This window comes from Austrofundulus limnaeus, unplaced genomic scaffold (genome assembly GCF_001266775.1).
Source record: "Austrofundulus limnaeus strain Quisiro unplaced genomic scaffold, Austrofundulus_limnaeus-1.0 Scaffold197, whole genome shotgun sequence".
NCBI classification, from domain to species: Eukaryota; Metazoa; Chordata; class Actinopteri; order Cyprinodontiformes; family Rivulidae; genus Austrofundulus; species Austrofundulus limnaeus.
Genome location: NW_013952599.1, coordinates 874,239 through 886,117, shown reverse-complemented (window position 1 = coordinate 886,117; position 11,879 = coordinate 874,239). Strand labels below are relative to the sequence as shown.

At 37.5% G+C, this 11,879-nt stretch overlaps 2 protein-coding genes across 2 annotated transcripts in view; both read left to right on the top strand.

The window, feature by feature from the left end:
* The window catches only part of wdhd1 (WD repeat and HMG-box DNA binding protein 1), a gene marked incomplete at its 5' end in the record, with an annotated part of 31,411 nt that extends 27,924 nt beyond the window's left edge, over nucleotides 1–3,487 (top strand). The window contains 1 exon segment of the mRNA XM_014018633.1: nucleotides 3,179–3,487. Coding sequence (XP_013874087.1) covers nucleotides 3,179–3,358 — 180 coding nt within the window.
* A 4,598-nt stretch (nucleotides 3,488–8,085) lies between these two features.
* The window catches only part of gch1 (GTP cyclohydrolase 1), a 30,827-nt gene continuing 27,033 nt past the window's right edge, over nucleotides 8,086–11,879 (top strand). Inside the window, exon 1 of the mRNA XM_014018632.1 lies at nucleotides 8,086–8,587. Coding sequence (XP_013874086.1) covers nucleotides 8,101–8,587 — 487 coding nt within the window. The 5' untranslated portion in view covers nucleotides 8,086–8,100. The remainder of the gene's footprint in view (nucleotides 8,588–11,879) is intronic.

Below are 11,879 nucleotides of genomic sequence, written 5' to 3'. Positions count from 1 at the left end.
TTAAAAATAAAGGACTTTACTTTAAAAAATATTTGTATTTCATATATTATATTACTGCATTTGGCCCGCAGCCCCCGATAGATTTTCATTTTGGCCCACTCAAGGAAAATGTTTGGGCACCCCTGCTATAGACGATAAAAACATTAAAGTCAGAATCATTGAATCTTTGCATGTTTTTATAGCTATTATAGCTTTAACAAGTTGTTCAACTAGATGTGCAGAGTACAGCTTTAAACTCTGTTCACTTCACCAGCTCTGTTCCATCAGCTCTGCTCCATATCATTGTACTTTTGGTCCCATCAACCCCCGGTGTTACTGTTTGCACCTGTGTACAAGTACACAGAGGAAGAAACAGATGCTGCTGATCCAGGTACAAAGAAATTCAGCTTATCAAACCTGAATTAGCAGGGTTTAGATCAATAACACGACCATACTGTCGTCTGTCAGACTCTGAAGTTATTGTTCCGATGACTTGAAGAAAAAGTCAACAGATGTTACGAAACTATAATTTATTTATGTTTTTAGTTACTCTTAAGTGACAGCAGGTGTGGCCTGTAATGAGCAGATGCAGAGATGCTGTCATGGTTTAATAGTGACATTTAAGAAGAGGAATAGATTGTTTTTAGTTGCAGGTGTTTCCTCCCATAGACAAGAGAATCCATCAGTAAAAGGCTTTTAGTCAAACTCTGTACCCTGTTCCAYCTGTGGGTGGGTGAATAAATGAGGGCAGCTGTCAGTAATAAAACACTTCTGCTCCTGACCCTGCATACATTAATTCTGTCAGACCCGACCAGACCAAACAGGAAGTGGATGTGAGGGAGGCGGAGGGCCGTCCTGTTGCCTGGGAACCCAGCTGGGTGCAAAGCATTGATCTTATGATAATCCTGTCAGCTGGTCAGTCCGCAGCACACTACTTTTAGGTTTTCAGTCTTTTCCTCTTTATCAGTTTCATTTTGCTGTTAACAGTTGCAGCATCTGACTTTTCTGCTCGGGAGCAAATATTTGTACTGAAACAGGCAAGTTCCTACTTATTAATACCAAAAACTGTATTTTTCTTTGAACTTGATGCGTTCTTTTGTTTCTGCACACAGTAATAATGACTAATTATAAAATAACGATCATACTGCAGACTTAATAATGAAGCTGGTTTTCTGAGTAAATTAAACTGAAAGTGATGAACCCCTAAAAACATCCTACCTCTGAGTGAATTTATGCCAGAAATAAAACTTTTCTGCTCTCTGTTCAGTAGTTTCTTATAATAATATTAACTGATCTGAAATCAACAGTTTATTTTATCTGAACAATAACCAAGTCGAAACCCACCTGAATTTTTTTGATTTGTAACTTGTAAAATTAGGATTTGTGTACCTGTGAAAAAAATTCACCTGCAAAAAATTTAGATTTGTGTACATGCAGAAAAGACTTGTTTGTATTTAAAAATTTCACCTTCAAAAAATAAGATAAAATGATACACAAATATTTTCTGAATGTAAAGTCACAGAAAAAATGTTACAAATGTGTAAAATAACATTTACACAGATATAATTAAAGTTACAGACTCATAATTTATCATTTATTTATGTGTATTTTTCTTAAATTTATGTCTATATTTTAATTACAACTACAACTCGAAGTTACAACTTAACTCTGCTGCTAGGAGTGCGCAACTCTCCTCCTGCGCATGTGTGCTTCTATTACTACTATTTTTATATGTATATGTATTTATATGTGAATGTACAATTGGTAGTGAGATTTATTAAGTTTCACAGGAGGCACCACCTAAAATCCTTTGGGAAGTGGTCGATGCGGACACAAGTCTCTCAAATGTGGGGTAGGGGTGATGGCATGTTCCTGTAACATTATTAGGTGTAGAAGGAAATTTAGGACAAAAGATAGTTTTACTTTAATCCTTGGATATTTTACATGAATGACAACGGTCCTTCATGTTTTGTTCAGGACTGCACTCTYGTTTCCTGTACATAATTAACAGTTAACGTGTTGGTAACAGCACGTGCATCATGCGTGCAATCTTCTCGCAGGTGAATTGTCAACGTGAGTCGGAGTCATCAAGTTTGTGCTTTGCAAAATGAACACAGTTGCTGAAGAGCTATTGGATTTGCATTGTAATAAAACCATTTATAACTWATTTAGCAGTAGCAGCAAGTAAATTCAGGCAGTTCTTGTATTTGAGGAAATGGGTCTTGGAAAGTCCTTGAAAGGTCCTTGAATTTGATGTTAACCAAGGTGTGGGAACACTGATGAAAGTTTCATTGAAATCTGTCAAATAGCAAGATATTTTGCTAACAGACAAWCATGGTGGACTCCTGAAAGCCTTTAAAATATGAGCTTGTGTGTTTTGTTAGCACTCAGAGTATGTGTTTGGAATAAGTCACAACAACCACCACACTGAAATTTGGCTGACGTGTGTGTATAATTTACAGAGTTATAGCTGTGGATAAAGTCACTTTGCTGTGGTGGCCATTTTGGAATCAGTTGATTGCGATGGATAGATAATTGTAGACGTACTCACTAAAGATCACTTTGTGAGTGTTTCATTAAAATCCATCAAGTMATTCTAATAGATAAATGAAGACATTGTCTGCGTATTACTTTTCAGCTTCAGGTGACAAATACACAACCTGTGCCGGCTCAGAAGACTTCTTGATGTTTGAGCCACAGCTTCAGTTCAGAAACAACAAAATAACAGTTAAAAAGACAGCACCACAGCTTTTCATGTCTAACCGCTCTGCTTGTGGTGTCGGTGCGTCCACTCCAGTGAATCTGTTCAGGGTTAATGACAGAGCTTCATCAAGTGCCGCGGTTGAAGTGTGTGTGTTTATTGTGTGTGTGTGTGTGTGTGTGTGTGTGTTAGAGATGCATGTCCACCAGACCAGCCCGATGATTCATCACAGCTCCATTACGTTCAGGAAAAAGCTTCCTTTTGTCTCAGCCTGAAGAGAAAAGAGCCGGCGGGCCTGTCAATAGTGATTATACATGACAGGATGCAATTTCCCTCTGCACGCCTGAGTGTCCGCGCGTGTGGTTAGTCATCCTCATGTAGGTGTTCCGAGCCGGCGTCCGACGCACGAGAAACCATTTCTGTTTTGTCCCGATCGGTAATTAACGTGTGCGTTTCATGCTGTTGTGCCCCCCCACCCCACCCCCCCTTCCCTTTCAGTCGTGGACAGAAAGAGCAAAAGGACAAAGTGGAGACGCAGCAGCAGAGATGAAGAAAAGAAAAAGAGCCGACGGAGGTGGAGACAATGAAACGGCTCAAGCTGATGAAAATAATGCCAAGAAGAAGAAACCCCTGGATCCCTCCTCAAAGCTGTCAGCGTTTGCTTTTAACAAAAACTGATCTAACTTTGGTTTCTCATAAATGACAGTAGTTTGGTCATAGTTCATGTTGAATATGGAGAAGACGTTGTGATTTTACTTTTCTATAAACACTTTACTGTATTTTAACAATTAAATRTATTTGTTCATATTTCCTGTGTTTTTATTTTTATATAAAATGTGCACTCAAGCTGAGCTTGTTGAATCATGTTGAATCTTTTATAATTTGCATTTTCAAGACAACTCATTTTACATAAAGGCTTATTGTTTCTTGAAGGAATGCACGTCATCCGCTTTTCTGAAAGTTAGCTCATATCTCGTTGAAAAATGGAGTTGTAGCTGATTTAAAAACCTTAAAAATAACAGTATGATCTCCGAGTTTGTGTTGTGAATGACTCTGCTACTACCTCAAATCTGAGCTCAACAACTGTAAAAGTGTCAGTTTTTGTGACCACTAAGGCTGCTTAGTTGTGATAGTCATCATGACAAAGATTGACTTCATAAGGTCATTAAATCGTGTAAAAAATATGATTGTTGCAATTTTTCCCCCCCTGGTAATCAAAGATTGTGAGTATTATAATGAGCAATTTAATAACAAAATGGCAAATGTAGGTTTCTCTATTATTCATTGTAGTAGTATAAGTATGAATGCTAGTTTATCAAAAATAACAGTWTTTAAAAAGTTATTTTAGTACAAAAGCAGTCTAGTTAAATGATGAAAATATAAATCACTTTCAAATTGAAGGTTATGAACTTTGTTATACAAATAGAAATAATAAAAATGGGCAAGTTTTATTTATTCATAGTGCATTTAACTGTAAAATTATGGACAACATGCCAACAGTTGATAAARTAATGGAAATAATTAGTTAATATAAATATAATAAAAAGCCACTCCTGCATGGGGAGAACATGTAAAAAACCCAGAAAGGACTCAGGCGTTGGATCTAACAACCTTTGTGCTGAGAGGCAACATGTTGCTCCATCAACCGTTCCACCTGATTTTATATTTAACCCTATAACCTCCTGAGAACCTGCATCTTACTGTTTTTGGTCTCACTCCCATTTATTCTTTTTGCATTTCAAAACTACTTAGAACCTCCAACATCAACAAGTTGGTTAAGTTGTCTCTTACACTGCCTTTAAGCAGTGCAGATTGTGAGAGGGAATTCTCACATCTTTATAATAAATACCAAGTACAGACCTTGTCTGTCACTSGTCTCTCAGCCCTGATGAACCTGTCAAAGCAGACCACAGAGACTTTTGATCCAAAGCCAGCTGTTGACCTGTGGATGGAAACAGCTAATCGAAGGCTCAACCAAGGACAGGGAGGTGCATCTKCATCATCGGCCATGCAGGAAGCAGAAGCAGAGGACCCTGAGGAGGACAGTGAGGAAGACTGCACAAATTAAGACCACTCTACATATGGGTGAGTACCAAACACCATCTCCTGATGCTCACCTGAGTCACTCACTGAAAATGTTATGTGCACCCCTGCTTGTTATTGTGCTTGAATTAAACACGGTTACAGTCGTTCACCTTTAACATGGGCATCAAAACTGTCACCTTTGAGTATAAAGAACATTTTTGATTGGTTACCGCTTCTTCACAATGCATTAAAGAGTTGTAATGGCTGAAAACAGTGCAGTGGACAGAGGACACAGATATGCAAAGTGTGGGGGACGTGTCCCATGGTACCCTGCATCAGTTACGCCCTATGAACTTCAGAGGACCAAACACCGTCTTTYCCACTGTAAATGTGTGATATRCCACTATYTGTAATACACCATCCTGTTATTCTCTGCCTATTTTATTTTATTTTATTTTATTTTTTATTCTTTTTTTTTAAAGTTTGCAGTGTAAGGTATTAATTCTTCTTAATAATTTCATGGAACCCTATTTTCAAAGATCTGAACTATCACTTTTTAACCCGTCTGTTTGTTTATTGATTTTTTTTATGGTTACTTATTCACGTGTAAACTCTGAAGWCCTAATAGGTTCAAAGCCATTGAGGTATATTGACTAGAGGCACTATCATGTGACTTTTCATTGTTGGAGAATAAGCAGCCATCTTGTGCAGGGCAAGGACTGTGCTYCATGCAGGAAAAGCCTTGTTCCTGAGTCTGAATTTGTGAAAGGAGAAATGTACCATCTGCTGAAATTAAATAAAGGTGGGCTAGTCGGCCCTTCTCAGGGGACTGTCCATGCTAAGAAAGCTCTCCAGATGTCCATGAAATATATGTCAGAGACATTATTTAGATATAAAATAAAATATAATTACGTAGAAAATAGATATAAAAAGTCTACACACTCCTGTTAAATTCCAGGTTTTTATGATGTAAATAATGAGACCAAGATAAATAATTTCAGAACTTTCTCTACGTTTGATGTGAGCTATAACGTACGACTTAATAGAAAACAAAAATAAATATTTTACAGAGGGAAATAAAAAACTGAAATAAGGTGGCTGCATAAGTATGTGCACCCTATTATATCTGGGGATGTGGCTGTTCAGAATTAATCACATTTAAACTCATGTTAAATCGGAGTCCGTACACAACTGCCTTCATTACCAAGAACTGGATGCCCATCCAAAATTTATGAAAAGACAAGACATAAACTGGTCAGGGAGGCTGCCAGAGGCCTACAGCAACATAAAAGGAGCTACAGGAAGTACTGGCTGTGTAAGAGAAGTACTTGAAAAATAAAACTAAGTAAAAATTACATGAACAGAAAATGTCTTTGGTAAAAATAAATTTCTTTGAGAAAACTACTCAAGTAAAAGTCATAACAACTGGGAAAGTAAAAGTACTTTTATACACTCTAAGAAATAAACTGTTGAATTTACTGAACTAAACTGGTTCTGAGCCAGRTTGAGTAAATTGCGCAATATATGTATATTATTTGCTCAATTTACTCGACTAATCTTAGTGAAACCAGCTGGCATGACTCATCTCTTTATTTTTTAGAGCAGAAACATCTTCTTTCATGGTAAGTTCCAACCATGGACTTAAATATCACTAGACTGAGCCCCGCCCATACCGTCCACTGGTGGTAGCAGCTGTGACAGGATGGAGGAGCAAAAATGGCGTCTAACAGGGCAACAGCTCACAGCCTCCATAGAAACTAATAGATAAACAGCAAACTGAACTGGATCTGTTTCACAGATTATCGGTCATGTTTTCACAATAAATTAATAATTATGTCAATTTCATTCAATAATCATGTAAAACAGCAGATTTATACCAAATATATACTGTATATATAATTTATAAGTAACAATGATCTAAACCAGACCTGAAGTCAGCCTGTAACTTAGACTTTAGCTAGTTGAAAAATGATGACTTCAGCTAGTAATAAAGTATATTTATTATTTCATCTTACTGTCATAAAAAATAAGAATATTTTATATTTACCAGTCAACAGGTTAGAAGATGTTCTCTGGTTATAGGATGAAACTTGTCTCTATCAGCTAACATCTTCTCAACAAGTCAGGTTCCTCTAGAAACCTAAAAATATTTACATTTATATTATTTGACACTCTGTAGGTCTAAATATTAATCAGAAGACAAATCAGCTGTAACATTTAATAGTTTGTGTTAAATTGTAGCATGATTCAACAGTGCTAAACTCTGTATATACTCCACAAGCTAATATCTGCTAACCAGTTCAATAAATAACAGTGATTACATCAACTTTATAAGATTATTTTAATTTTAAACTGTTACATTATGTTCTGCTCAGATCACATTGAGCTAAATAAGATCAAATCTGCTGACTTGTGTTGTGAAATGAGACGTTTTCCTGTTTATCTTCTGTTAATTAATCCATAACACAAACAGCTTTTCTGGCATAATTTAAAACATTAGGTAGATTATATAAACTGTAAAATATTAATAATAATTTTTTAGTTCTAATATTAGTTATTTTTGTAGTTTGAATATGTAACCTCCAGCTTGTGATGTTCCTGTGAGTTAATTAACCAACAGCTATTTGATCGTCAGTCAAAGCAGTCTGTTATAGCAACACCTTCCTAAAATAATCTCGTAACACARTTTTGACAACAAAGTACTTGGGCAATAGTTTTAAGAAGATCCTGGTGCTACATGGCTGGGCTAGTTTAATCAGTCCACACAGCTCAAAATAAATTGACAAACATTAAAACTAAGGATATTCTATCTATTATTTCAGTTAGTTTTTGTAAAAAGATTATACAATTTTAGCTAGTTATCCCTTTCACTGTATTACAATTTTTACTTCAGTTAACTAAAATGTTATTTTTTTCAATTTCAGTTTTCATTATTTAGTTAGTTTTAGTTAACTATAACCCTGCTGTTTACTACATGCTGCTCGGGCTGCTTGGGTCGTGTTGAAACTTTGACCTCGAGGACAACTGGAACGCAGCATAAGGCCTACATACAACTTTTTATGAATTAGTTTTATTAAATGTCCCCAACAGGTAATGGAGCCCGAAGWTGGCATGAACTGACTTTGAGCAGAGGTCTATAAAGTGCTTGAAAAAGTAAAAGTATTATTTTTAGGTTTTGAATGTAAAAAAAAGGAAAATAAAAGTTACAATTAAACAATACTTTGTAAATAAATCCTCAAAAAATTCACTGAAGTACTGTAAAGAGGGAAATGTATTGCTGTGATGAGTCAACTTTAGTAACTAGAAATATGAATGGAGTGAGTTGACCCCGCCCCCTGCTGCCTCTCAGCCAATAGGAGAGCTCAGTGGATTACCCGCTCTTATAAAGCCTGCGGATGCTGAGGTTGCTGAAGTGTGGAGTTGACACYAGAACGAGGCAGCATCTGTCCAACGAGACAAACTGGTCAAACTCACCCAGCAGGAAGGAGAAGCTGAAAGTGATGGAGCACTCCAAAACAACAAAGTACGGTTCAAACGAGAGGAAAGACTCCGGYGAGGACAGCAGCTCGGTGCTGAACGGACACTTTGACGCGCTGGTGAAGCGGCCGCCCGGCGGAGGCAGCGGCGGGCGGAGCACCGCCRCCCCGGCGGCGGAGCCCGGCTCGCACCGGCCGACCGCCTCGGTGATGGAGAGCTGGAAGGAGGAGCGGACCAGGAGCGTGGAGGACAACGAGATGAGCYTGCCGTCCCTGGCAGCCGCCTACACCACCATCCTGCGGGGGCTCGGGGAGGACCCTCAGCGGCAGGGACTCCTCAAGACCCCGTGGAGGGCCGCCACCGCCATGCAGTTCTTCACCAAGGGCTACCAGGAGAAAATCATCGGTGAGTGCAAATCCACAAAGCTGCTCAGAGGTTTAGAGCCAACAGGTGGCCTCTCTGACTCAGGACAGRAAGAAAAGTTCATCCACACTTTCAGCTCAAAGTGGGACTAATTTAGTTCCAGAATAAAAGCTGTCATAGATTATAACTGCAMAAATATATACTTCACGTTTTAGATCGTCACTTTTCTAGAAAAAAAACTTGCTTTAAAAGAAAAATCAAACATGAAAGTCTGTTCACAGTTTGATCTGATAATGTATGTTTATACAATCAGCTGCAGGGTAAAGTCTTAAAAACAGAATAAAACAATTATATTACATAAGCAGGAAATACAAAAGGCCATGTTGGATAGATTTAATTTTACATTTATTTACTGTAAGGATGACCAGAGCCAGCTGACCATAAAAACATTTCCTATAATAATCAGTTTTATAGGAACTGATGTAAAATMTGATCCCAGGCTGCACACACTGATGCTGCGTGATCACAGTTTGAAGTTTTGCTCATAACTCTGTCTCATGAACCACTAAATGGMTTTGAACAAATCTTTTMTAGATAAACCAGTTCAAGAYGGTCRCTGCAGATTTCATYCAGTTGGTTTTACAGATGTTGTGCTCAGATTTGATGTGGTAGCTGAGAGTCATTCCCAACACGTCCTCCAAAGGCTAATCAGGAGCTTTGCCATTAGCTGTGGGAGTCAGTTGTGTTGTCTGTTAGTAAAATATATTATGAACCACTGGGCAGATTTTAAAGAAACATCCTGAAAATCATTATTCAAAGACATGGTCATCACAGCTAATCGCCATTAGTCACCACAAAACTGGATTTGACTCGGTCGGTTTTACACGTGTTAAGCTGAAATCTAATGTGGTAGATGAGAGCACCACCCTGTGTGACAAGATTCTCAAGATTTTTAAACGGCTGCAACTTTGTCATTTTCAACCCAAGATGATCTAAAACCCATGTATGAGAGTAATATGCATTCATCCAATGAAAAGTATTTAATAATCATAAATAGATCATTTTATAACTGATCAGCTTCCTGTACATCAACGGCACAAACGTCTGTTGAAGTTTCTCTGTTTGTAGAATCCTTTTTCTTTTTTTCCTTTTGTTTTACCTCTTGAGTTTTTTAATATTTGTAAAATTTTTATAAAATTACGTTGTCATCGTTTATCAACGTCTAACAGAGGTGTCAAAAGTATTCACATGCATTACTTAAATAGAAGTACAGATAGGGTTTAAAGTACTTTTTTGGAAGTAGAAGTATCAACTTGAGCTTTTTACTCAAGTAAAAGTATAAAAGTACTGGTTTTAAAACTACTTAAAGTATAGAAGTAAAAGTAATGAACACTTAAAAAAAACAAAAGCTCAGGGTTCTAAGCGTACCCCCACCCCATCCTTCTAAAGTCAATAATGAGTTTAACGTTAAATTAAAATGTTAATGTTGAAAAATTTTTGAATTAACTAACTAGACTAGTTGTTTTAGCCATGATCATCTTCATTTTAGGCTCCATGTGCTCCAGTTTGTCCTGCTGGAATGTGATGTGATTTGTGTCATTCAGGTGTGATGGAGTGAGTTCAGTCCAATGGTTTATATTTACACTTCTCATCCAACCACAATCAAATTCACTCTATCCATGGGCTCYATGTGTCTGGATGGATTTCTATTGATTTATTTTTCTGAACAATGGAAAGATGGAATAAAAAAAGTCATAGTTAGAAGTGAAATACTTTTTGCATTTTTAAAAGTAGTAGAAAGTACAGATAATTGAATTAAAATGTAAGGCGTAGAAGAAAAAAGTGGGCTGAATAATAATTACTCCACTAAAGTATAAATAACCAAAATTTGTACTTAAGTAAAGTGACAAAGTATTTGTACTGAGTTACTTGACACCTCTGACTTCTAAAGGAGTAAAAAGTGCAAAAATTCCCATAAAATGTAGAAATTTAGAAATAAGAAGTGACCTAAAATGAGCAACTATCAAACATCTTTTTGAGCTGTTTTTACTGTTTTTAATTGTCATTTTTTCCATTGAGAGACTAAATGAATGAATGCAGAACGAATATGTTTTGTTACGTAGCACAGAATAAACTTAAAAGAAAGTAAAAGTATCAGAATATCAGCATCTTGTTTGCATGATTGTAGATAAATCTGACTAAAATGCAAATCCAGGCTGAATTAATGTATACCTTTTTTTGGCTGCAATATGTTTATCCTATAAATGATTTAAATAAAATAAACAAAACATTAAAGCTTCTTGATGCAGTAACTGAAGAGTGGTGTCAGACTTAGGACACAAAGTCTTTTTGTGGACTTTGATCCTCCAAATGAAATCCACATCAAGAAGTCCACCATTTTTTCTGAGTTGAGTCGTTTTTTTTTTTTTTTTTTTTTGCATGATGACTTTTCTCCTCTCACTGCTTTGCTTGTGCTGTGTCATGTTGAGAAAAAAAACCTGGGGTCGTTGGGTCCACGTGGGCTGGTTCTCCCATTTTTACGAGGCTTTGGAGTGGCTGGAGCGGAGGATCTGCCCCCTCCAGAGCTGCATCTGGACGTAGTTTTGATGTCATGAGGATTGTTGTGTGCGTCGTGAAGCTGAGGAATAAAGGAATGCAGTGAGGGGTGGGGGTTCAAATCCAGATTGTTACGAGAACACTTGGTTGCATTAACCTGCAGCCCCTCTTGGCTCTGGACTGAAGCTAATGATGGTGCAGACAGCAGAGGTGGTGGTGGTGCTCCAGCTGTCTCCTGATAGGCTCCCAGAGGAGCCTCCCCCTCTGACTTGTTGAACAGGAACAACGACCACAAACACAGATTGATGAGTGCAGATTTGTGGGAAGTTAAAGCATTTTTTTAAAGGAAAGTGGCACATGGTTTGTTCGGGGGTGGGGGGGCTTCACGTGTTTTTGCTCGTGCAGGTCACAGGTTCTAGCTTTCATCACAACCTGAGCTTCAAATCCTCTTGTTGTGGACCACATGACGAGMAGAACCACAGCAGGGGGAGAGCCAGGTCTATGTGAAACAAGACAAGGGTTTCTGTTAGATTTTACATCTAGAAAGGGACTTATTGTCTAATAGTTCATTTTCTTTAGATGTTTTAGGGATAATAAATGTTCATGAAAAAGAAAATGGCAGACTTTAGAGAAATTTGTATATTTTATGTCTTTATTGTTAAAGTTTATCTTAAATGAGCTAAAAATGAGCAATAATCACCTGCTGCTGGAGGTGCTGATGTTTTTACGTGTGTGTGTGTGTGTGTGTGTGTGTGTGTGTGTGTGTGTGTGTGTGTGT